At 45.1% G+C, this 26,038-nt stretch overlaps 1 protein-coding gene and 1 long non-coding RNA gene across 3 annotated transcripts in view; both read left to right on the forward strand.

The window, feature by feature from the left end:
* Positions 1–1,997: 1,997 nt before the first annotated feature.
* ARMCX4 (armadillo repeat containing X-linked 4) lies at positions 1,998–12,540 on the forward strand. 2 transcript variants are annotated; one of them, XM_065538176.1, is made up of 6 exons: positions 1,998–2,072; positions 2,568–2,634; positions 3,718–3,797; positions 4,133–4,216; positions 4,523–4,614; positions 4,959–12,540. In XM_065538176.1, the coding sequence occupies exons 5-6, from the start codon at positions 4,536–4,538 to the stop codon at positions 12,191–12,193; spliced, it is 7,314 nt and encodes a 2,437-aa protein (XP_065394248.1). In that variant the 5' UTR covers positions 1,998–2,072; positions 2,568–2,634; positions 3,718–3,797; positions 4,133–4,216; positions 4,523–4,535; the 3' UTR covers positions 12,194–12,540. The 2 variants fall into 2 exon arrangements, with proteins under 2 accessions (XP_065394248.1, XP_065394250.1); XM_065538178.2 differs by having other exon boundaries at positions 4,559–4,614.
* Positions 12,541–15,355: 2,815 nt separating this feature from the next.
* LOC141409466 (uncharacterized) overlaps positions 15,356–26,038 on the forward strand; it is a 30,952-nt gene continuing 20,269 nt past the window's right edge. The window contains exons 1-4 of the long non-coding RNA XR_012430362.1: positions 15,356–16,086; positions 19,144–19,327; positions 20,345–20,394; positions 22,494–22,552. This is a non-coding gene — a long non-coding RNA (uncharacterized lncRNA). The remainder of the gene's footprint in view (positions 16,087–19,143; positions 19,328–20,344; positions 20,395–22,493; positions 22,553–26,038) is intronic.

Below are 26,038 nucleotides of genomic sequence, written 5' to 3' on the forward strand. Positions count from 1 at the left end.
CATACTTGAAACATGGTAAGGCATAGTTGTTTTGATTTGCATTTCTGTGTTTGAGCATCTTTTCATATGTTTATTAGTAATCTGTATTTCTTTTCTGTGAACAAATCTGTTCATGTCTTTTGGCACATTTTTCTATTGGGTTGTTTATCATGTTACTAATGATATGTAAGAGCTTTTAGATTATTACAAGTTAGCTTTTGACAGTCAATGTTTATGGGTTTTTTTTTTTTTTTTTTTTTTTTACTTTACCAAAGCTTAAAATTTTTATTCAATTAATTTATCAATATTTTTCTTTGGTGGAGAAAGTGAGTTCGTCACTGGCAACTGAGTTCTGAAAAGTCATTAGTAAGATTGTAAGGCACTAGGACTTCCTTCCTTGGCTCTTGAAAGGGCCTCCTCCACACAGGGCCCCTCACAGTGGAGCCCCTCCCTCTGGGGTGTCATTTTTCAATGTTCTAAGAAAGAGGCTGCCTGGAGGGTCTATATTTGGAGTATTACTCTGCAGTAGGGACAGGTGCATGCGTGGGGACTAACTTCTGCATATTTGGTCCTTGAGTTTTGGGATTATTCTGAGGGACTTGTATGGAAGCTGCAGTGAAGTTGTAACACAAGGCAGGACATGAAAAAACTTCTTTTTCTTGGCAACTGCTTGAGATCCTGTACATTGCCCTTCCACTTGTGAGGGAAAAAAAAATGACACAGACATTAGGTGTGTTGCAGTGATTCACAGTCACCCACAGACCCTCACCACCATCTCCATTTGAAAATATTGAACACTCGCCACTGCTAGGGTAATGTGTAGTACATGAATGGCAGACACCGGCGAGATCTTAAGTGTTATGATGGATGAAAATTCCACCTGTTAAGCCTCCTTTACATCCAAGCTCTTGCAGTTGGTTGTTCCATGGGTGCGGTGAGGCTGATCTGATTACATGCTTATGTAAAATCCAAATAAAGCCCCTCGAATGGAAAACAGGTTAATTTGGGAAGTCACTAGTAAAGCAGGTTAATTTGGTAAGTCACTAGTAAAGCAGTAGGCTCATCAGGAGTTGGGTCTTATATATATCCTCTAGGAGTCTTCTCTGAAGAAGGTCTTAGACACCTGAAAAAAGACGCTGAGTTCAGCCAGAACCTCAAAGGTTACAAATCACTTGTGTAAAATTGTCAAGATTAGAAAACGAAATGTCTTTCCAAAGATTAATTTATAGATTATATTGAAAACGTGCTGGTTTTGTTTAGGACAATTTTGTATTTAAAATGTCAAGAATTACTAGTCTGTTTTAAAAACTGTGAAATAGTTTACAGTAACTAGAAAACATTTTAAAATGTGGCACAAAATAATGTAAACAAAAGAATGAGTCTTTTGTTATTTTTATGCCCTGAATATTTTTTGTGTCAAATGAAAATGGCTATACTGTATTTTCTGATTACAAAATTATAAAAGAATGTCATATTAAAAGAAAAAAAAAGGAACACAAAAAAGAAAGTTAAAGCTCTACTTGCACCTTCTGCTTTCCTTCCTGATACCCCCTTCCACAGCCCATTTGGTGCAGGCATTGTACTTAGAGAGGGCATGTCGTGTAGGGGGCGGGTGGGGAGTGCTGGTCTTACAGCCTAAGAGAGAAAGAAAGGATTACTCAAAGAAGAAGCGGAAAAGGCCACAGTCAAGGTCCAGGAGTGGGTAGGGGGATGCAGACCCTCCCCTGTAACTGAAGATGGGTAAACTCCAACCGCAAAGCGATGATGCCACTTGTGGGCCCTCAGATTGGAGAGGACTGAGATGAGTGACAAGGGCGTGCGCACTGGGGCACCGAGCACAGACCGCAGAAGGGGGATGTCTGTGCGTGCGGAGTGGAGGAGGGGGTAGTTCCTGGTGACTGGCCGCCAGCCCTTGGTGGGTGGTAGGGGGTGGTGGGGAGGAGGACGAGCTCGGCGGTGACGCGCGGTCCTCACGTGACCCGGAGCTGCAGAGCTACGCAGCCTTCGGTGCAGTCGTCACTAGCGTCTGGCTACCAGCTCCCCGCTGCCCTGCGCTCGGCGGGCTGGCATCGGGCCCGGGGATAGCGGAGCAGGTAAGGGCCCCGGGGCCCACGCGTCCTGGCCAGGCCGGCAGAAGCTCACTGAACCGGGCAGCGGTTTCGGGGCTTGAGGGGACGGTGGTCTATGCTGCCTCAAGTTCGAGGAGCCTTTGCCTCTGATTCTCCCTAGCCCCCCTGCCTCCGCCTACATCTGTGCAGGCGAACTGTGGGCTTTGATTTGTGGGGAGATTGTCTCCGCCAGAGGAAAATACAGAGATTGAGATGCCCATCACTCAAATCGCTGGCCACACATGTCCGCTCGCTTCCTGCTCAATTTAGTGGAAGGGATGCGCCACGGTGGCGTTTGCAGAGAAAATGGTGGGCCTTAGAGACTGGACGGTGGGGTTGGTAAGGGTGGTGTCTCAGAATGTGGGGAGGGACGTTTGATAACCAGGTTCCTGAACCCGGAAAGGCGAGTATTGGGATCTATGTCCTGGGCTCTAGACCAACACTAAGTGGTTTTACTCTCTCCTGTCTGTCGGACGGTAGTTCGGTGTGGAACTGTTTGCGGCGAGGAGAAAGGAAGGAGAGGAGAAAACTGCACTGGATCACGGAGGTTAGTGGGCGTACAGGCACTATCTGAACCTTTGGAGTTCTATATGAATTCTACGACAGGAACTTAGGTGCGGTTGTCTGATTGGGATGTGGGGTGGTGCTAGCTTGGGGACTTTCCCTAAACTGCATTTTACTTACCAAGCTTAGGACTTTTAAATTGTATGTTGAAGATCAATAAAGACAGCAAACTTTTCTACAGATGCTTTTATTTGCATTTCAGATAATATCGAGAAAAGATAAATTGTATTAAATAATGTTACTTTTTTTTTTTTTGAGATGACCTTTGGCGGGGAAGGATAGTGATTTTGTAGAAGCAAAAGGCTTCCCCTATAGCTTTTCTCTTCTGCTGGAGACTCCTAGAGATAAGTTGAAAGGGACGTAGACAACGGTAGGCTGTGGTTCTAGAGTATGGGATCTGGGGGCTCCCATCTTTCCTGCCATCCTCCAGTTTTCCAGATCCCTCTACCTACCTCACCATCTTGGTGAAGGAAATGGTGGGCTTTTGGGGAAATCCCTAGAACCCTACAGGTGGTTTTAAAATAATTTGCCTTGTCGGGCCCAGTGGTTTTTGCCTGTAATCCCAGCACTTTGAGAGGCCCAAGCAAGAGGATTGCTTGAGCTCAGGTGTTCAAGACCAGCTTGGGCAACATAGCGAGACTTTGTCTCTACATATAATTTAAAAATTAGCTTGGCATGGTGGCACAGGCTGTAGTTCCTGCTATTCGGGAGGCGGAGGTGGGACATCTTTTGAGCCTGGGAGGTCAAGACTGCGGTGAGCCATGATCGTGCCACTGCACTCCAGCCTGGGTGACAGAGTGAGGCCCTGTCTCAAAATAAATAAAAAATAAAATAAAATAAAATAAAATAAAATAATGTGCCTCTGTCTGTTGCCTTTTACTTTTCCTGCCTCGCTTTTCCATCCTTCCCATTTCAGTGCTGGGGAAGCCCCAGGCTTTTTTTTTTTTTTCTGCCAGCAAATGGGTCTCTAAATCCAGACAGGCAGGTACAGGGACCTATGTCTTAGATGGTAAAGTGTCACAAGTACTTAACATCCACTCTCTTCTTTTTCTCCATCTGTTCCAAGGTCTTCCCATAGGCCTGCAGTAGGGCTGTTTACCGTTGGAAGCAAGGGAAAGAGGAGGAGACCAATCTAGAAGGATGGAGGTTGGTGTGAAGCGGGGATAGTCTCTGGGGATGACAAGAAAGGGTGGGCATAGGAGGTGGCTGAGATTTAACAGGATCTCAGTGGAGTGCTGGATTGCCACAGTGCTGCCATGCCTCCTGTGGATTTCAGTGCAGGAAATGATAGGAATATGGGGGTAAGGGTGGGCTGGAGTATGACTGGGGGAAGACTTGATGAGGGGACCATGAAATGGTACACATTAGTATATTGAGCCTGGGCTCTGGCGAGGCAGACATTGGGGTCAGGGATCAGGGTGCTTGTCTGTTCTACCAGAGACTCGGTTTCCATTACCTACTCTTTGTTTACTTGTCCATAGATCTGCCTGCATATCTGCTACAGGGCGTAAGATCACTGGAAGCAAAGAAACAAAGAGGAGATTGCTCCTGATCAGTATAGACTGGTAAGAGTGTGGGGACTGCCTGGGTAGACCTCTAGAGTGGGTTGGTGGAGACCAGTGTGCATCCAGTAAGGACCAGTGACCAGTCTGGAGGATGAGGATCCTCAGCCTCTCCTTTTCCAGCCACCTTTCCCACCATCCCTGTCACTTACTCCATACCCTCACCTTAATTCTGGTACAGGGAAAAGAGTGTGACAGCGTCTTGGGGTGGACTGAAGAAAGGTAGTTTGCTAATAATATGCCTGTCCCATCAAGAACAAACTCTCTACTCCCATCTGTCCCTCCATCTGTCTGTCTGTCTCTCTCTAGGTCCAGAGATCTCATGAATTTATGTATCTACTTTAGGGTGTATTGCCAAGATAAGCAAGAGGAGAGGAGGGAACTGCCTCGGATCATTACAGGTTGGTATGAGGGTGCGGCCCTGTAGACAGGTGACCAGAGTAGGTCCAGTAGAAATCAAAGTCTGGGACTTCTCGGTTGCTCCCATTTATTGTCAGACTTCCTACCATCCTTTCCACTGTTCATTTGGTGTATGGAAATGTGTATAGAAGTACCTTGGAAGAAAATTATTGGGCGTTGGGGAAGGTGGAGAGAGGATGAAATAAGAGGAATGGAGAGGCTGCTAATCATCCTCTCTTCCACCAAGCACATGGTTCTACCCTTTTCTGTTCCTATATGTATCTATCTGTATGATGCAACAAAATCAGAAGAGAAATTTTAGTCCATTTCCTTCCTCCACTTCTAGGTCCACCTCCAGTGGCAGCTGTAGTGGCCTTTGAGTGGCTGAAGACCAGCACCCTCACAGGCCTACACCCACAACTACCACTCTTTTTACCCCAGCCCAAGTGCGCTCTACCATACCTTGTTCGTGCTTTCAGCAGGGGTGATTACATGGGCCGCACTCAGGAAGTGGGCTGGGTGACTGCAGGACTGGTGATCTGGGCTGGCACCTGCTACTACATTTACAAATTTACCAAGGGAAGAGCCCAGAGTGTGAGGACACTTGCCAGAAATGGATCCACAGTTAAGATGGAGACTGTGGTTGGGGTACAGAGCCAGACCTTGGCCAAAAGTGAAGCAGAGATTAAGACTAAACCCCAGGCTGAGATTGGAGCAGAAACTGGAACAAGAGGTGGGCCTGGGGCTGAAGTAGAGACCAAGGGCACTGCTATAGCCAGACACAGAGCCAACTCTCAGGCCAAAACAATGGTTGAGGCAGAGGCAGAGACTCAATCTGAGTCCAAAGTGGTGGCTGGAACACTGGTCATGACAGAGGCAGTGACTCTGACTGAGGTCAAGGCCAAAGCCAGAGAAGTGGCCATGAAAGAAGCAGTGACCCAAACTGATGCTGAGGCTGGCAAAATAGTTAAGAAAGAAGCAGTGACGCAGACCAAGGCTAAAGCTTGGGCACTGATTGCCAAGACAGAGGCCAAGAGAGAAGCAATGACCCAGACCAAAGCTGAAACTCATATATTGGCTGAAAAAGAGACAGAGATTAACAGAGTAATGGTTACACAGAGTGAGACCTTGGCAGTACCCAAGGAAGTGGTCAAGATGGGGGCCACGAACAAGACTGGAATTGTGGATGAAACCAAGACAAGAGCTCTGGAAGAGACTGTGAGTGTGGCTAAGACTCAGTCTGAGGCCTGGCCTGGTGCCACAGTTGATGCTAGGGGAAATCCCAATGGCATGTCCAGGGAGGTGGCTGGAGTGGACGTGAAGTCCTGTGCACAGTCTCAGGCTGTCACCAAGATCAAGGGTGATGACATGCCTGGTGCTGGGATTGAGGACATGGGGAATTGTAAAACCATGTCTAGGGCAGAGTCTGGGGAAGACACGAGGGCTTCTGCTCAGCCTCAAATTGTTGCCAAAACCCAGACTGAGGCCATTCCTGGGGCAAAGGTTGATGCCGGGAATAACGCCAATGCCATGTGTAAGGTGGGGGCAGGGGCAGATGTGAGAGCTTGTGTACAACCTCAGACTGTGGTCAAGAAACAGGCTGAGGTGACGTCTGGTGCCGGGGTTGATGGTAGGGGAAATACCAATGACATATCTAAGGCAATAACTGGAGCTGACATGAGAGCTGCTGCTCAGCCTCAAGCTGTTGCAAGCGCTCAGGCTGAGGCCATGTCTGATGCCAAGGTTAAGGACAGAGGCAATCCCAATGCCATGACTAAAGCAGGGGCCAGGGCAAACCTGAGGGCCAACTCCCAGGTTGAGGCCTTGCCTGATGCCAGGGATAAGAGCAGAGGCAATCCCAATGTTATCGCTAAGGCGGGGGATGGGACAGACATGTTGTCCTGTACACAGCCTCAGCTTGTGGCCAGTGTTCAGGCTAATACCTTGTCTGATGGCAGAATTAAGGTCAAGGGCAATGTCAATACCATGCCTAAGGAAGGAGCTGGGGTGGATATGAAGGCTCAAGGTATGGCCCAGAGCCAGGGTGAAGCCTTACCTAATACTAGAGGTAAGGCTAGGGGCAAAGCCAAAGCCAAGTGTAAGACAGGGTCTGGGATGGACATGAAAACCTGTACTCAACCTCAGACTGGGGTCAAGACCCCAGCTGAGGCCTTGCTTGATTCCAGGGTTGATGGTAGGGGCAATCCTAATGCCACTTCTAAAGCTGGGACTAAGGCAGACCAGAGGGCCTGTGGTCAGCCCCTGGTTGTGGCCAATCCCCAGGGTGAGGCCTTGCCTGGTGCCAAGAATAAAGTCAAAGGCAATCCCCATGCTGTGCTTAAGGTGGGGGCTGGAGAAGGTACAGCAGATTCTGCCCAGCCTCAGGCAGTGGTCAGTTTCCAGGGTGAGGCCTTGCTTGGTACCAAGAATAAAGTTAAGGGTAATCCCAATGTTGTGCTTAAGGCAGAAGTTGGAGCAGGTGCAATGGGCACTGCCCAGCTTCAGATTGAGGCCAGTTCCAAGGGTGAGGCTTTGCTTGATTCTAAGAATACGGTCAAGGGTAATTCCAATGCTGTGTCTAAGGCAGGGGCTGGGACAGATACAACAGGCTCTGTCCAGCCCCAGATTGTGGCCAATTCCCAGGGTGAGGTCTTGCCTGGTGCCAAGAATAAGTTCAGAGGCAATTCCACTACTGTGCCTAATTCAGGGGTTGGGCCGTATACAACAGACTCTGCCCCGCCCCAGGCTGTGGCCAATTCTCAGGGTGAGGTCTTGCCTGGTGCCAAAAATAAGGTCAAGGCCAATCTTAATGCTCTGTCTAAGGCAGAAGCTGGGATGGGTGCAACAGGCTCTGTTCAGTCCCAGGCTGTGGCTAATGCCCATTGTGAGACCTTGCCTGGTGCCAAGAATAAGGTCAGGGGAAATTGGAATGCTGTGTCTAAGGCAGGGGCTGGGATGGATACAAGGGGCTCTGCCCAGACCCAGGCTGTGGCCAATTCCCAGGGTGAAGTCTTGCCTGGTGCCAGGAATAAGGTCAAGGGCAATCCCAATGTTGTGTCTAAGGCAGGGGCCAAAGAAGATACAATGGGCTCTGCCCAGCCTCAGGTTGTGGCTAACTCCCAGCGTGAGACCTTGCCTGGTGCCAGGAATAAGGTCAAGGGCAATCCCAATGTTGTGTCTAAGGCAGGGGCCAAAGAAGATACAATGGGCTCTGCCCAGCCTCAGGTTGTGGCTAACTCCCAGCGTGAGACCTTGCCTGGTGCCAGGAATAAGGCCAAGGGCAATTCCAATGCTATTTCAAAGGCAGAGGCTGGGGCAGGCATAATGGGCTCTGTCCAGGTACAGGTTGTGGCCAGTTCTCAGGGTGAGGTCTTGCCTGCGGCCAAAAATAAGGTCAGGGGCAATTCCAATGCTGTGCCTAAGGCAGAGGCTGGGGCAGATACAGTGGGCTCTGCCCAGCCCCAAGCTGTCGCTAATTCCCAGAGTGAGACCTTGCTTGGTGCCAGGAATAAGGTCAAGGGCAGTACCAATACTGTGTCTAAAGCAGGGACTGGGGCAGGCACAAGGCACTCTGCCCAGCCTCAGATTGTGGCCGGTTCCCAGGGTGAGACCTTGCCTGGGGCAAGGGACAAGGCTATGCCCAGCTCTGAGGCAGAAACCACAGCAGAAGATGAGGTCTATGCAAAGCCTGAGGCTCAGGCCATGCCCATTTCTGAGAGTGAGGGTGGGTCAGGCACTCAAGCCTGCAGAAAGACTCAGCTTAACATCCATGACTACTACTGGAATGGGATTGGTGTTGAAGATTGGATTGCTGCTGAGCGGTGGATCAAATTTAGATTTCAGACCATGGATGGAGACTGGGAAAATAGCGTGTCCTGGGCTGATGATGAGAATGAAGCCAGTATTGGGTCCTGGAGTGGGGCTAGTGATAAGGCTGGGATTATTAGGTCTTGGGCTGTGGCTTGTGATGAGGCCAGTGTTAAGTCCTGGGCTGGGGCCAGGGCTGAGAATGAGGTTGGTATTGGGACTTGGGCTAGAGCTGGGGAGCAGGCCAGTGGAGGGCTCTGGGCTGGGGGTCAGCCTAGTGAGGGGACCTGGGCTGGGGACAAGGCCAGTGGAGGGGCCTGGACTGGGGCTGAGAACCAGGCCAGTGGGGGGTCTTGGGTTCTCGCTGGGAATCAGGCCATTGGAGAGCTTTGGGCTGTGGGTCAGGCCAGTAATGGGTCCTGGCCTGGAGGACAGGCCAGTGGGGTGTCCTGGGTTGGGGCAGAGGCCATTGGAGGGTCCTGGACTGGGGCTGAGAACCAAGCCAGTGGAGGGTCTTGGGCTGGAGCTGGGGCTGGGAATATGAGTAGTGTTTCATACTGGGCTGGCGTCGTGGATCAGGCCAGTGGAGGGTCCTGGGCTGGGACTAGTGATCAATCTGGTGGTGGGTCCAAGCCTAGATTTGAGGATCAAGCCAGTGGAGAAGGGTCCTGGGCTGGGGCTGGTGACCAGGCTAGTGGAGGGTCAAGGTTGGGGCCTGAGGACCAGTCCAGTGGAAGGTCTTGGGCTGACACTGCAGACCAAGCCAGTGGAGGGTCTAGGCTGGGCCATGTAGATCAGTCCAGTGGTGGGTCCTGGGCTCGGACACTTGATCAGTCTGGTGGTGGGTCCAAGCCCATATTTGAAAATCAGACCACTGAAGAAGGGTCTTGGGCTGGGGCTGGTGGCCAGGCTGGTGGAGGGTCCAAGGTGGGGTCTGAAGACCAGTCCAGTGGAAGGTCATGGGCTAACTCTGGGGACCAAATCAGTGGAGGATTCTTAGTTGGGGTTGTGGACCAGGCCAATGGAGGATCCTGGACTGGGGCTGGGCATCCTGCTAGTGGTGGGCCAAAGCCTATATTTGAGGATCAGGCCAGTGGCAGAGGGTCCTGGGCTGATGCTGGGGACCAGGTTGTTGGAGACTCTAGGCTGGGGCTTAGGGACCAGTCTAGTGGAGATTCCTGGGCTGGCACTGGGGACCAGGCCAGTGGATGGTTCTGTGTTTGCCCTGGGAGTCAGACGAATGGAGGGTCTTGGGGTGGGGCTAGTGGCCAGGATGTTGGAGGATCTAGGCCAGGGCCCACGAACCAGTCCAGTGCTGGGTCCTGGGATAGCCCTGGGAGTCAGGTCAGTGGAAGCTCCTGGACTGGGGCTGGGGCTGTGGATCAGGTTGGTGGTTGTTCCAAACCTGGATTTGAGGATCAGGCCATTGGAGGGGGGTTCTGGCCTGGACCTGGGGACCAGACTGGTGGAGGCTCCAGGCCAGGGTCTGAGGATCAGTCCAGTGGAATAGGTTCCTGGGGTGTGGCTGGTGGCCAGGTCCTTGGGGGAGCTAGGCCTGCAGACCAGTCCAGTGGTGGGTCCTGGGCTGGCACTGGGAATCAGGTCAGTGGAAGGTCCTGGATTGGGCCTGGGAATCAGGCTGGTGACTGTTCCAAGCCTGAATTTGAGGATCAGGCTTGTGGAGGAAGCTCCTGGGCTGGTGCTGGGAGCCAAGCCAGTGGAGAATCCTGGGCTGGATCTACGCCTGGGAATGAGGCCACTGGAGGGTCTAGGATGGGATCTGAGGACCAGGCCACTGGAGGATCCTGGGCTAGATCTGAGGACCAGGCCAGTGGAAGGTTCCAGGTCAGTGTTGAGGTGGAGGCCAACGAAGGATTCTGGTTTGGGCCTGGGGCTGAGGCCGTTATAGGGTCTTGGTGCTGGACAGAGGCGAAAGCTGATATTGTGTCCAAGCCTGATGATAAAGATGAGGCCACTACTGCATCCAGATCGGAGGCTGGGGAAGAGGCCATCATTTGTTCTAGGACTGAGGCTGAGAACAAGGCTAGTAGTGGCTCCTGGATTAGATCTGAGGAGGTGGCTTATATGGGCTCCTGTGTAGGGGCTGAGGCTGAGGCTGAGGCTGAGGCTGGGGCTGAGGCTGGGGCTGAGGCTGGGGCTGGGGCTGAGGCTGTGGCTGAGGCTGAGGCTGAGGCTGGGGCTCGGGCTGGGGCTGAGGCTGGGGCTGGGGCAGAGGCTGAGGCTGGGACTGGGGCTGAGGCTGAGGCTAGGGCTGAGGCTGAGGCTGGGGCTGGGGCTGAGGCTGAGGCTAGGGCTGGGGCTGAGGCTGAGGCTGAGGCTGAGGCTAGAGCTGGAGCTGAGGCTGAGGCTGAGGCTGAGGCTGAGGCTGAGGCTGGGACTAGGGCTGAGGCTGAGGCTGGGGCTGGGGCTGGGGCTGAGGCTGGGGCTGGGGTTTGGTCCTGGGATGGAGATGCAACCACTGTAGAGTCTAGGCTTGGGGCTGGGGAAGAGGCTGGTGTAGAGTCCTGGACCTTGGCTAGGGATGTGGGAGAGGATGAGCTAAGTAGAGAGTCCAGCCCCGATATTGAGGAGATCAGTTTAAGGTCTTTGTTTTGGGCTGAGAGTGAGAACAGTAATACGTTCAGATCTAAGAGTGGGAAAGATGCCAATTTTGATTCTGGAGCTGGGGATAACACCAGCATCGAGGATAAGTTTGAGGCTGCTGGTGGAGTTGATATAGGGTCTTGGTTCTGTGATGGTAATGAAAATACAAATGAGGACAAATCTGCATCTAAGGCTAGAGCCAAAAAGTCATCTGAGTCAAGAGGCACATATCCGTCCATGGTCCCTGGGGCAGGAATGGGGTCATGGGATGGAGCCATGATCTGGTCGGAAACTAAGTTTCCACACCAAAGTGAGGCCAGTTTCCCAGTTGAAGATGAGTCCAGAAAACAAACCAGGACTGGGGAAAAACCTCGGCCCTGGTCTTGCCGCTGTAAACGCGAAGCTAATATGGATCCACGAGATCTTGAAAAACTCATTTGCATGATTGAGATGACTGAAGATCCTTCTGTTCATGAAATAGCCAATAATGCTTTATATAACAGTGCTGATTATCCTTATTCTCACGAAGCTGTTCGTAATGTAGGTGGAATTTCAGTTATTGAAAGCTTGCTCAATAATCCCTACCCCAGTGTTAGGCAGAAGGCTTTAAATGCACTGAATAATATCTCAGTGGCTGCTGAAAACCATAGGAAGGTTAAAACTTACTTAAACCAAGTATGTGAAGACACCGTCACCTATCCCTTGAATTCAAATGTGCAGTTGGCTGGACTAAGATTGATAAGGCATCTGACTATTACCAGTGAATATCAGCATATGGTTACAAATTATATTTCAGAATTTCTTCGTTTGTTAACAGTGGGAAGTGGAGAAACTAAAGATCATGTTTTGGGAATGCTTTTGAATTTCTCTAAAAATCCATCTATGACAAAAGACTTGCTCATTGCCAATGCACCGACATCACTGATTAACATTTTTAGCAAGAAAGAGACAAAGGAGAATATTCTTAATGCTCTTTCACTATTTGAAAATATAAATTACCATTTTAAAAGAAGAGCAAAAGCATTTACCCAGGACAAATTCAGTAAAAATTCCCTTTATTTCCTATTCCAACGACCTAAAGCATGTGCCAAGAAACTTCGAGCCTTAGCAGCAGAATGCAATGACCCTGAGGTGAAAGAGAGAGTTGAACTATTAATAAGTAAACTCTGATTTGCTGTATGTTCCCAAACAAATTTGAGTAACATTTTGGTTTTGCACTCTGGAAGTAATGCACATTGTAAATTGCATTATAACTTCGAAACTGATGTTACCTATGATGGTCTATAGCCAGACCATTTTATGAACACCAAATGAATTCAAGCTTGTACTAAAAATACATGTGTTGATTTTTATCTTGTCTGGATTGAGATATTTTTAGTATGCTTCATGAGCAGAAACTGAACGGATTCTTCATAAGTAAGGTAATCTTTGGTCCTTTGTGTGGACTTATGTTTATACATTTAAGACTTTATTTTTATGTCATCAATAAAGTTGTGTGTTTTAAGCAGCAGAAAAAAGTTATTGTCCTTGTCCTTGAGTTTATGATCTGTTTGGAAAGGCAAGATATATGGAAACAAAAAGATAGTAATAAAACTGGGAGCTTCCAATCATGGCCAGATGCCTCCTATCAGTGTTTAGAGGTGGCAAAAACTGCTTCAGGCAACAGTGCTCAAGGAAAGTTTTACAAAGGAGGGGGACCCTTAGGTAAGCTGGGATTCAAGGATACAAAACGATCAGAAGGGCACTCAAGATGGAAGGAGTGATGGGAAAAAGGGCATGGAGATGGGAATCCTTCTCCAGAGAGAAGTGCTGGCCTGCCGGAATGGAAAGTGTAGGGAGGGTAGTGTTGAGAGAGAGAGTCAGGCGGTAAAGGTGAGTCCTGTTCGTGGAGCACCCCTAACTGCTAAACTGGGGTGTCTGAATATTACTGCATCCACCCCTGGGAGACATCAAGGCCTTTTGTGACCAGAGGAATGACAAGATGAAAGGAAAACGATACGGTAGATTTATGTGCGACAGGAGTCCAAGCTGGGGTGGGGATAGGAGTGGTGACTGGAGATTGGAAAAACAGGAAGCTACCACAAGTTAGTCCAGGCATGAGATAATAAAGGTGTGAAGTTTTACTGGTGGCCATGGGAATGGTAAGGAGAGTATGGATGTGAGAGGCCCTTTGAACCAAAAAGTGCTGAGATGTATTCTGGAGACATACAGAGAGGACCAATTTTATTTTAGGGTCCTTGGGGTATTTGACAGAAAAATGTCCTCTTGGCCAATTCTGATATCCATGTAAGTGAACAGTTACAACTTTGAAGTAATAAGAAAGTGTACTAGAAGAAAGAATAAGTTTTAGTGCTTGTATCAGATTTCCTTTATGAGGTTGGTTAAGGTGGGGCCTTTGTGGAACCATAGAGAGTGTTGTTGGGGTACACATAAAAGATCTACCTCGCTCCCACGCCTTAGTGAGGGTGAGGGTGTCAGGGGAGGAGCACTCTCAAACTGCTGGTGGGAGTATACACTAGTACAAGGTCCATTGGAATATATGCACATCCATTGACCCTGTAATTCTACTTGTAGAAATGTATCTTTAGGAAATAATCACATAATTGGCTTGTGGAAAGCTGTGCATCTTCAAACTGTTTGGAAGGGTGAAAAATTGTAAATGACCCAAGTATCTCAAGATAGGCAGTTGGCTAAGCAAATTGATGTGTGTCTACACATTTAAATATTATGCAGCTATTGAAAAGGTTGATGGACATCTATATGTGCCTACATTAGAAATTCAGCATATAATCTTAAGTGGGAAAAATAGGCTGCAAAAGCACATGCCATACTTTTAATGAAGAAAAAGTATATATCTAAATTATCTTGCTACATACTCTGAGAATGTTAATAGTTTTCTGTGGGTGTTAGACTGATGGGTGATTTCATTTTTTTTTTCCTTTCTTTTGAGACGGAGTCTCGCTCTGTCTCCCAGGCTGGAGTGCAATGGCACGGTCTGGACTCACTGCAACCTCTGCCTCCTGGGTTCAAGCGATTCTCCTGCCTCAGCCTCCCGAGTAGCTGGGATTACAGGCGCCTGCCACCACACCTGGCTATTTTTTTTGTACTTTTAGTAGAGACGGGCTTTCACCACGTTGGCCAGACTAGTCTTGAACTCCTGACCTCAGGTGATCTGCCTGCCTCGGCTTCCCAAAGTGCTGGGATTACAGGCGTGAGCCACCACGCCCGGGCTCATTTGTTTTTTATTTAACTCTATTTATGATATTTATATAATAAATGAAATTTTATGCATAATTTACCAACAAGGAAAAGGATGGATTCATGCTAGGCAGGCCTGGCCAGTAGTATTTGAGGGACCTGGAGCAAAAGCATAAATGGAGGCTCACGTATTTATGTCTACATATTTGGAAAATATAACTTAAAATTTTAAATAAATATTATTTGTAAAGCAATAAGTGTTTTAAAATTTAAATCTTATTAGGTATTTTAAAAATGAAACCATTCTCAATACTAGCATTCGATGGCCACCAACTTACTCTACTGTAAAAAAAATGGTGTCACGCTTGTAGTGGATTCTGCCATCTGATGCCCTGATCCCCCTTCAGGAATGAAAAGCTTATTATTTTAATTGCCAGGAGTGTGGCAAGTACACAGTCCTCAGCTGTCAGGCCTCTTCAGGAATTTCCTCAGCTGAAGAAAGCCACCTCCCCCAAGGTTACACCCCCTACCTGGGGGTATTTCACATCCAATTACTGATGGATATGGCTTTCTTGCCCCAAATTGGGACAGCTTCACTCCTCCCTCTGTCCAATCCTGCTTCCTTCTTTTCCCTTCCACAGGTGTTGATCCCAACAGCATTCCCTAGTAAAAACCCTTCCTGCTGAACTCTGTCTCTGGGTCTGCTTCCTGGGAAGCCAACCTGCAATAGTTCGTTCAAGAAGTGGTTCGAGAAAGCAAACACTGTGATGAAATTTTGGAGATGAATCACCTGCTACTCAGCTGTCAATGAAGACCCGTCATTGGTGGTAGGTGGAGTAGACAGGCCTCTGGAACAAGGTAGCAGAGGAATTGTTAAAACTTTCAATGTGGTTAACTGGGGTGGCATACAGGTAAAAGGGGACACATTAACTGGTGCCATGTATCAGACCTTTGAGAAATATGGGAAATATTAAATATAAGGAAGGCCAGAAAATTGGGTGGCTGTTGCTAAGTGGATTGAGCTCTAGAAAAGAATAACAAAAAGCTGAATTAAATTAATCAACAATTGAAAGCTATGTTTGAAAGCCAGAGGGCTTTATTCATAACATATAAAGAGGTTCTCATCTTTTCCAGGTAAATGGTGGAGAAATCTGAGGAGTAGACTCAGGATTTGTTAAAAGAAAGCTTCAAAGAAAGTTAAAATTCTAACCAAGACAAGTCTTCTATGCCAAGTTCAGTGCCATGGTTAAGAAGGAATGGGACTCTGACACTTGGGATGGGGACATCTGGATTGATGTCCCTAAAAATTCTTATATTCCCAGATTCCCCTGAGCCCCTTGAGAAGTGTCCTATTCCTCCCTATTAAGGGCTGGCACTCCATCTTGCTTCAATATATGGAATCCTTTCCCCTGTAAGATAACCTGGGTTTCCCTCAGAATCTGCCCTCACCTCCTATCCTGGCCACTGGGCCTATAACTAGGATTAAGCCACAGCATAATCTAGCTGGCGATGTGCTGGGTGTAGTAAGGAAAGAAAGAGAATACACCAACAAAGAGTTTCAGGATGTAACCTAGCCAGCATGTACCAGAAGGTGCTGAGGGAATAAGTATGGCACCAAATTCTGAGGAGCTCGATCAGGAGGGCTGGAATATAAACTTGAATATAAGAGAATTAATCAATTTGAAAGTGCTCTCCCAGAATACAGGATTTAATACCCTAGAAAAAAAAAACACAGGAAATGACATGAACTCATTACTACGATGGCTCCTCAAAGTATGGAAAAAGCCATGGCCTACATTAAGTGAGGTGTAAATGCCAGAGTTGCCATAGAAGATGGTGGAAAAAGGGATCAAAGACTCAGAGAGGTGAGAATTATATAATAAACCTATTATGTAAGGCCAGAAAACCCTCTAGAAGATTATATTCTGCAGGAGGATCCAAAGGACAAACCATTTACCACAGCTATAAGGAATATTCTGGTGAGAGGGACATGTGAAGTTCAGTAGTGGATCTCTTCTGCATGCCAGGGCTCAGAGTAGGAGAGCATCTTATGGAACAAGGATCACTGATAGAAATGATGATGCCTCTGAAACAATAGAGGCAAGATGGCTGCACTTAACTGTCAGAAGTCAAGTGGATGTAAATACCACAATGCACTACAGGGTCAGAGTGGCAGGTGGGGAGGCCTGACTTGCAGAGAGCTATGAAGATGGTTAATAGAACACAGTACCCCTAGTGGGTAGATGGTTAAGAGACAGTTAATAGGACATGGACAGTCAATACAACATAATATCCTGGGGGGAAATAGGCAGCCAACAATTTGCACTCTATACAAACACAAGAAATGAAAGGTGGTCACAGGTTTGAGGGAGGTTGCCTCAATAAAAAGTCATAATTACTTATCCAGCTTCTAGTCTCAAGTCAGGTTTTGATCCACAACACATGATTTGAAGGAAAGGCTGAGTGCCCAGGAAGAAGGACCCTACAACGCATGTGTAGTAATGATTTTTCTAGTCCTTCCATTTACTCAGGTAACTGTGTACCAAGGAAAGAGAAATACTCAAACATTTTGAGAACAGATGGACACTGGTTCTGACTTGATATTGATACGCAGAGACCTAAAGTGTCTTAATTGGCCCCCTTATTAGAATGGAGGCACATGGGAGCCAAGTATTAAAGGGGATCCTGGCCTAGGTAGGGTTCACAGTGGGCCCACTGAGTTCACAGACCCACTCAGTGGTTATGTTTTTGATCTCTGAATGTATAATTGGAATAGACATAGTTGGTTAGTTGGTACAAGCCCTATAGTAGTTCTTTGGCCTGTGGAGTCAGAGCTATTTGTATATGAGAAGGCCAAGTGGAAGCTTCTGAAACTGTCCTCACCTTCCCTGGCCAAGATAGTAAATGAAAACATATGGCATCTGTGTAGTGGAGGATGGCAGAAACTATTGCCGCCTTTGAAGACCTAGAGAATGAAGAGGTGTGGTCTCCATCATATCTTCATTTAATTCACCAGTTTAACCTGCAAAATGTGGACAGAGCCTAGATGACACTAGACTACTGAAAACTCAGCCAAGTAGTAAGACAATTGCAGTGGCATACCAGATATGATATCTTTGCTACAGCAGAAAGCATGGCCTTAAGTACCTAGTTTTCAGCTATTGATTTAGAAAATGTGTTTTTTTTTCCTATCTGTATCATAATGGAAAGTCCATATTCACACAGAATGGATAACAGTATGTATACACAGTTTTTCCTCAGTGCTCTACTAACTTTCATGTCCTCTGTCACAATACAGTCTGAAGAGATCTGGACCACTCAAACATCCTTCAGAATATAGTACTAGTCCACAATGTCAGTGATGTCATGCTAATTGGACCAAAATGAGTAGGAAGGGGCTAGCACATTGGAGGCCTTAGGAAGGCACATGCACTATGGAGTACAGGAGATGAACCCTACAAAGACCTAGGGGGTTGACCACATTAAGTATAATTTTTAGGAGTTGAATGGCCTGGGGAATGCCACAATATCCTCTCAAAGGGAAGGACAAATTAAGGTATTTTTTTACCTTCTTCACAGAGAATTTTCTGGAAGTGCACTGCCTGGTAGGCCTCTTTGGGTTCTGGAAATACCACATTTCACACCTGGAATTACTGTTTCACCCCATATACTGGGTGACACAAAAGGTGCCAGCTTTGAGAACTATAGCAGAACAAGCCCCTATAGCAGGTCCAGGATGCAGTTTTAAGCAGTTCTGCCACTTGATGCATACAAGGGACAGTCCTTATGGTACTGATTCAGGTGAACTCCAAAACTGGGGCTTAGCCCAGGGGAGTTCTTGCCTTCACTCAGGAAAGAATTCAAGAGCGAGCTGACGGTAAAAGAAGGCAAGTTTATTAGAGCAATAGTGTATAGCGAAATGGCTGCTCCATAGACAGACCAAGGCTGTCTCATAGGCAGAGGAGCCCTGAGTAGCAGTGTACAGCAAAGTTGCTCCTCCACAGGCAAAGCAGCCTGGAGCAGCAGCAGCAGCAGCAGCAGCAGCAGCAGTATATAGCAACAGTAGCATTCTGGAGCAGCAGAGGGAGCAGGACAGCAGTTCTGCTGGCTAGCTATATTTATACCCACTCATAATTATATGCTAATGAAGGAATGGGGTTTTGGAATTTTCTAGAAAAGAAGTGGGAAGTTCCTGGAACCATATAAGGCAACTTCTGGGTCATTGCCATGGCACATTGCCATGGCATTTGTAAACTGTCATGGCACTGGTTGGAGTATTAATAATGAGCAGTGAGGACAACCAGAGGTTGCTTTTTTCATCATCTCTTGGTGTCTTTACTGCATCCTGTTTTTGATCAGCCTGTTTTTGATAGAGCCATTACCAGTGCTCGGAAAACAAGTCCTGCTGATCTCCTATCTCAGTATTAGAGGTATCTGTGTTGGAAAAAGATGCCATGTGGAGTATTTGGAAGCCCCTATGGGAAAGGCCCTATGGGAAGCCCCTATGGGGAAATCACAACATAGCTAGGGTTGTGGAGCAAAGCCATGTCATATGAATGGAAAATTATATACCTTTTAAGAACAGCTCCTGACATGCTACTACATCCTGGTAGAGATGAAATGCCTGACTATAGGACATCCAGTGGCCATGCAGCCAGAATTGCTTTATGAGCTGAGTTCTGTCAGATCCACCGAGGTATAAGGTTGAGTAGCCCCAGCAATGAGATGGAAGTTTCTTTTTTGTTTCTTTTTTTTTGAGACAGCATCTCGCTCTGTCACCCAGGCTGGAGTGCAGTGGCATGATCATGGCTCACTACAGCCTTGACCTCCTGGCTTAAGTGAGCCTCCCACCTCAGCCTCCTGAGTAGTAGGAATATAGGCACACACCACCATACCTCACTAATCTTTTAATTTTTTTGTAGAACTTGGGCTCCACTATGTTGCTCAGGCTGGTCTCGAACTACTGGGCTCGAGGGCCTCTCCTACCTTGGCCTCCCAAAGTGCTTGGATTAGAGGCATGAGCCACTGTGTCCAGCCAAGATGGAAGTTTTATATATGGGATCAAGCACAAGCAGGACTGGAGGGCATAAGCAGTTGCACGATCAGGTAGAGTAGATCCTCTATGATATCCACCACTGTTGCACTAGTACCTTTCCTTATCTACAGCTATGGCCTTACACCAGATCCCATGTGACACAGGCATTCAAGTGTTCTTTAATAAGTGTGTGTGTGTGTGTGTGTGTGTGTCTGAGAGAGAGAGAGAGAGAGAGAGAGAGAAAGACAAGGAGAGAGAGATTCTAGACCCAAGACCATTCAAAACTTGGGACTTAGGGGGGCCTTCTGCTCAGTTCTAAGAGTCCTCATGCCTACTTATGGGGCTAGGGTAGCAGTGGACAACATTTCTAAATGTTTTGGAGAGATAGGTGGTCTTATAGTCAGTTTGGGGTCTGACTCTGCTCAGGTTTCCAGATTCTTACTCTAGTGTTGTTGTAGTAGTAGACTCAGGGCTCAGAGGTTGGTTTAAGATTTTGAGTACAGTGGCTTTGCTGGGTCATGCACATATAAGGAGTCATATAAGACCACTTTCCAAAGGTGAAAATGCAATCTTTCTTCTTGGGCAAAAATGTCCATTTCTGAAAATCACATGAACTGATTGGTCCTTGAGGCAGTTTAGTGTAGGGGAAAGTGTATAATCTGGAGTGAGGAATGAATGGAGAGGGATATTAACAGTTCTCTTCCCCTTTTATTTTTCGGACATAAAGGAGAAGATTTGGGAGAGGAAGAGGATTAATCCTGATTTGAACTCTTTGGATTTGAAGTGCTTATGTACTATGATTTGAATATGGTTTATCACCATCCAAACTCATGTTGAGGATGAGTTCCCAATGTGACAGTGTTGAGAGGTGGTAACCTTAAGAGGTGTTTGTGTCATGAGGAATCTGTCCTGATGAGGGTTTTAATGCAGTCTCTTTGGAGTGAGAGAGTTCTTGTGCTCATGGGACTGGATTAGTTACTGTGAGAAGGTTGGTTGTTATAAAGTGAGTCTGCCTCTTGTGCTCGGTGTCTTTTGCATGTACCTGTTTCCCCTTTTGTTTCTTTGCCATGTTTTGATGCCCTCAAAAGAAGTTGTCAGATGTGACTGCCCAGTCTTGAACTTCCCAGCCCTCAAAACTGTGAGTTAAATAAAACATTTCTTTATAAATGTCGTCTTAGGCATTCTCTTACAGCAACACACAACAAACTAAGACACTATGGGACTTACAAGTGGAGAAGCTCAGTACTTATTTGAGAGGTATGTATCTAGAGCTCAGAATAAATGTCTGGGATGAAGATACATATTATGGATGATAACAGAAGAGTAAGTCAGGTAGCCTCAGTGAGGAGTACAGATGGAAAAACTGAGGACAGAACACTGAGGAAACCTAGTACATGTGGGGCTTTGGAAGAAAATAGTGCAGAATTGAAACCGAGAATACAGCCTTCCATGAGTATTATTATGCATACCCTTGTACATCCTTCTTTTTTCTTTAAAAATTGTAGTAAAATATACGTAACATTTACCATCTTCACCATTTTTAGGTGTACAGTTCAGTGACATTAAATATATTAACATTGTTGTGCAACCATTACCACCATTCATCTCCAGAACTGTTTCCTTTTCTTTTATTTTTTGAGATGGATTTTCACTCATTGCCCAGGCTGAAGTGCCATGGCACGATCATGGCTCACTGCAACTCCCGCCTCCCGGGTTCAAGCGATTCTCCTGCCTCAGCCTCCCAAGTAGCTGGGATTACAGGCACCTGCCATCACTCCCGGCTAATTTTTTGTATTTTTCATAGAGATGGGGTTTCACCATATTGGCCAGGCAGGTCTCGAACTCCTGACCTCAGGTGATCCATCCACCTTGGCCTCCCAAAGTGCTGGGATTATAGGCGAGAGCCACCACGTCCCGCCCAGAACTGTTTTCATCTCCCAAACTGAAATGTTTACCTGTTAAACAGTAACTCCCCTCACTGCTCCCCCAGCCCCTGCAAAGCACTATTCTACTTTCTATTTCTATGAATGTAACTACTGAAGGTGCCTCATTTTAGTGGAACCATATATGATTTGTCCTTTTGTGACTTAGCATAATATTCTTCTATTAGTCTACTTGGGCCGCTATAACAAAATACCACAGACTGGGTGGCTCACAAACAGCAGAAACTTATTTGCTGGAGGCTAAGAAGTCCAAGATCAAAATGCCAAAAATTTCTGGTAAGGCCTTTTTTCATGGCTTGTCAATGGCTGCTTTCTCACTGTGTCCTCATGTGGCCTTTCCTTGGTGCGTTGAGAGAAAGAGAGAGAGAGAGAGAGAGAGAGAGAGGCACTTTCTGATGTCTCTTATAAGAGTACGAATCCTACAAAATCAGAACCCCACCCTTATGATTTCATTTAACCTTAATTACTTCCTTAGAGGTCCTATTTCCAAACACAGCCACATTGGAAGTTAGGGCTTTAACATGTGAATTTTGCGGGGACACAACCATTCAGTCCGTAATGGTTCTCAAGTTTCCAGTTCTTTACACAGAATTGGAGTCCTACTCTATGTTCAATCTCAGAATCTGGTTTTTAAAATGTATTTTTCACAGTTATAGGGTGCCATAACAATTACAGAAATCCAGCAGAACCTTCCTTCATCCTTCCCTTCCCCAGATTTCTGCTTCCAAATTAATTTCAATTTCTTTTTAAAATTACTTTTAATTCCAGATTACTTACAATTGTCTTAACTCTTTCTTCTGATATTGCCTTTATATTTTTATCAACCATTTTATTTCTTGATTTCTAAATTTTATGTATCAGCTAGGACTTCCTACAGTGGAAGGATTCAGTTGTCTTATACCTCCCATCCTATACATAACCACACTTCTCCCATATTCTCCCAATATATTGTTGTATCACTATATTATGTTAAATCAACATTCAGTGTTTACATTATGTCTATGTAAGGATTTTTCACAATTGAGACATTAGAAGGAGAGGCAGATAAGTGCATAGACTCTGCCACTAGACAGCCTGGCTTCAAATCCTGAATTTGTCATTTAATAGCTACATGATCTTGAACAAATCTCTTTCACTCTCTGTCTCACTTTCACCATGTTTAAAATGGGAAATGGCATATCTCATATGATTTCTATGAGGATTAAAAGATTAAGCACTCAGAGTCATACTTGGTACATAGTAATTGGCATCTATTATATATTATTGTTGTTCATTGTATACATTTTTCCCCTAGAGTTCATGGATCCTTCTGTATTCCTGCTCCGTTTTGGAAGATTACTCTTCAGGCCTAAGGTATAGCTATTGTCCTAGAAACTCCCTTGTCATCATAGAGGAATTTTCTTAGTCTCTTTTTCATGTTGGATTTTGCTTTCCCCACATTCCGTGGCTTCATCTTTCTTGATTTATGACCTCATTTTGACAAAATAAATCTATGTTTATGAGAAAGAGTGTATAGTATATAAATACTTTGAGATTTTGCCTGTCTGAAAATGCCTGTATTCTACCCTTACCCTTGACTGATAATTATTGGATATAAAATTCTAAATTTAGGTCATTTCCTTCAGAATTTTAAAAATTTACTTTTCAAATCAAAGCTGTATATGCATATAGTTTAAAAAATCCAATACAGTCATGCACTGCATAACAACATCAATGATGGACAGCATATACGATGGTGGTCCCATAAGATTATAATGAAGCTGAAAAATTCCTATCAGCTAGTGATGTAGTAGCCATTGTAATGTTGCAGCACAGCACATTACCTTTTCTATGTTTAAATGTTTAGATATGTAAATACCATTGTGTAACAATTGCCAACACTATTCAGTACAGTAACACGCTGTTCAGGTCTATAGCCTAGGAGCAATAGTTTATACTATATAGCCCAGGTATGTAGTAGGCTATATCATCTAGGTTTGTGTAAATACACTCTACAATGTTCACACAATGACTGTATCACCTAACAATGCATTTCTCAGAACGTATCTTCATTGTTAAGCAATGCATGAGTATAATCATACAAGGCTAATGTATTAGTCTGCTTGAGCTTCCATAACAAAATTCCACAGGTTGGGTGGATTAAACAACAGAAATTTATTTTCTCATAGTTATGCAGGCTAGAATTCCAAGATCAAGATGCAATCAAGGTTAGTTTCTGGTGTAGCCTCTCTTCCTGGCTTGTATATGGCCACCTTCTTGCTGTGTCCTCACATGGTCTTTTCTCTGTGTGTGCATGGAGATAGAGAGAGATCTTTCTTGTCTCTTCTTATAAGGACACCAATCCTGTCAGATTAGGGCTCTACTCTTAGTACCCAATTTAACCATAATTACCTCCTTAAAGGCTCTATCTCTGAATACAGTCATGTTAAGGGTTTAGGGCTTCAATATATACATTCTGGGGGACACGATTCAGTACATAACAGCTTACTATGAAAAACAGCAATATCCTGTATCTCAACACTATTTCCCACACCCAGAAGCAATAAATTTCAACTCTTTTAATGTATTATTTTGGGATTATCTGTCTATGTCAAAATAACATACTTATATTGTTTCTTGATTTTTGAGTTTTAAGTCACTGACTTCCCACTATGGAGGATGAGTTTAACTCTTCTTTTATACTCACCACTGCTTACTGTAATCATACATTTCTACATTTCTTATACCCTGCCCTCCCAATTACTTTATTCTTATTTTAGTTATATTGACAGTATTATGTTGACTATGTACTTGTTATTGAAAGTTGAGTTACATAGTACATTAGGATTATTTTTTCCTGTCCTGCACAACTTTTTATTTTCTCTAGATTTAATTTCTTTCCCCCTCTCTTTTCCTATGTATTTATCACCAATTTATTTCCAAAATATACTCCCAATTATGTAAATATTCTTCCATTATGTTTATATAAATTAGGTATTCTACCAATTTCATTTTCTGGACAAAGTTTCTCTTTGGAATCTTCTGAACTGCTTTAAACTAGACTGGTTGCACTCTAGGCATGCAACACAACTTTTATTTTGGGATCTCTTTTCACAATAATCTTAGTGACTTTCTTTGCTCACTATTGTGTTAGACTCACTGTTTCCTGGATCTCATATCTCCCTCTTTCTTGGTTTATGCTCTCTTTTGGCAGAGCACATCTTCCAGTAGATTCCTGAGAAAGTGTATATGCAAAGCACACTTTTGAGATCTTTCAGGTTTGAAAATGTCATTTTTCTACTCCAACACTTGATTGATAGCTTGGCTGGAGATGGAATTTTGAATTGGAAATTCTCTAAGAATTTTGAGGACATTGTTTCATTGTATTTTAGCTTCCAGTGTTGCTGTTGAGAAGTCAGATGTTACTCCAGTTCTTTTTTATATATTTGCTTTTTCACTAGGTAATACATTCACATGGTTCAAATTAATAATAAAAAAATGCAGCGAAAAACCTCCCTCCAACCAACATTCTTCTTCCACTCAGTTCCCCTTTTCCCAAAACAGATAACTATTGTTATTAGTTTCTTTCATACTTCCAGGATTTCTTCTTGCATATGTAAGGAAACATAAATGTAAATATTCTTATTTTACCCCTTTTATAAAAGATAAAATATAGTATATATACACATATACATTCACACACTTGCTGTCCTGCACTTTGCTTTTTTTAGGTTGTTTATTTGCTTGTTTTACTTAACAGTATATCTCGGAAGTCTTTCCACATGAGTACATAATTTACTCACATTTTACAGCTGCATAATCTCCCTTTGTGTGAATGTACCAATTTTATTTAGAAAGCTCTCTTCCAATGAATATTTTGATTATTTCCAGTCACTCCAATGACAAACATTGCTTCAATAACTAATCTCCAGTCTTCTGCCAGGATCGAGGAGGGATAGTCACTGAGGTACTTGGAGTGGAAGAGTGAGGGTCTAACTGTTTTTGAAACATTTAACCAAGCCTCCTATTTTTGGTCTTATTTTCACCCTTGCTTATTAGAGAATACTATTCTCTGAGCTTGGGGGTTCTGTGAGGTAAATTAGATTACTTCTCACCTTTTTCTACTTTAGGGATAGGATGCAGCTATCTCAAATCTAGTAAGTTGATTGCAATGTGCCCATCTGTACTCCAGCTTCTAAACTTGTGTTACTGTTGTCTCCTATCCTTTTCTTTTTACTATTGTACCTTTCAATATATTTTTCTTTTATTATACTTTAAGTTCTAGGGTACATGTGCACAATGTGCAGGTTTGTTACATATGTATACATGTACCATGTTGGTGTGCTACATCCATTAACTCATCATTTACATTATGTATATCTCCTAATGCCATCCCTCCCCCCTCCCCCCTCCCCAAAATAGGACCCAGTGTGTGATGTTCCCCTTCCTGTGTCCAAGTGATCTCATTGTTCAATTCCCCACCTATGAGTGAGAACATGCGGTATTTGGTTTTCTGTTCTTGCGATAGTTTGCTAAGAATGATGGTTTCCAGCTGCATCCATGTCCCTACAAAGGACACAAACTCATCCTTTTTTATGGCTGCATAGTATTCCACGGTGTATATGTGCCACATTTTCTTAATCCAGTCTGTCACTGATGGACATTTGGGTTGATTCCAAGTCTTTGCTATTGTGAATAATGCTGCAATAAACATATGTGTGTATGTGTCTTTATAGCAGCATGATTTATAATCCTTTGGGTATATAACCAGTAATGGGATGGCTGGGTCATATGGTATTTCTAGTTCTAGATCCTTGAGTAATTGCCACACTGTTTTCCACAATGGTTGAACTAGTTTAT

Source organism: Macaca fascicularis, chromosome X, assembly GCF_037993035.2.
Source record: "Macaca fascicularis isolate 582-1 chromosome X, T2T-MFA8v1.1".
NCBI classification, from domain to species: Eukaryota; Metazoa; Chordata; class Mammalia; order Primates; family Cercopithecidae; genus Macaca; species Macaca fascicularis.

Excerpts from the sequence above, each read along its gene's own strand:
- ARMCX4 (XM_065538176.1), top strand. The coding sequence starts at position 4,536 with ATGAATTTATGTATCTACTTTAGGGTGTATTGCCAAGATAAGCAAGAG. Across the intron at positions 4,615-4,958 it reads ACTGCCTCGGATCATTACAG|GTCCACCTCCAGTGGCAGCT; the intron begins GTTGGTATGAGG and ends CTCCACTTCTAG.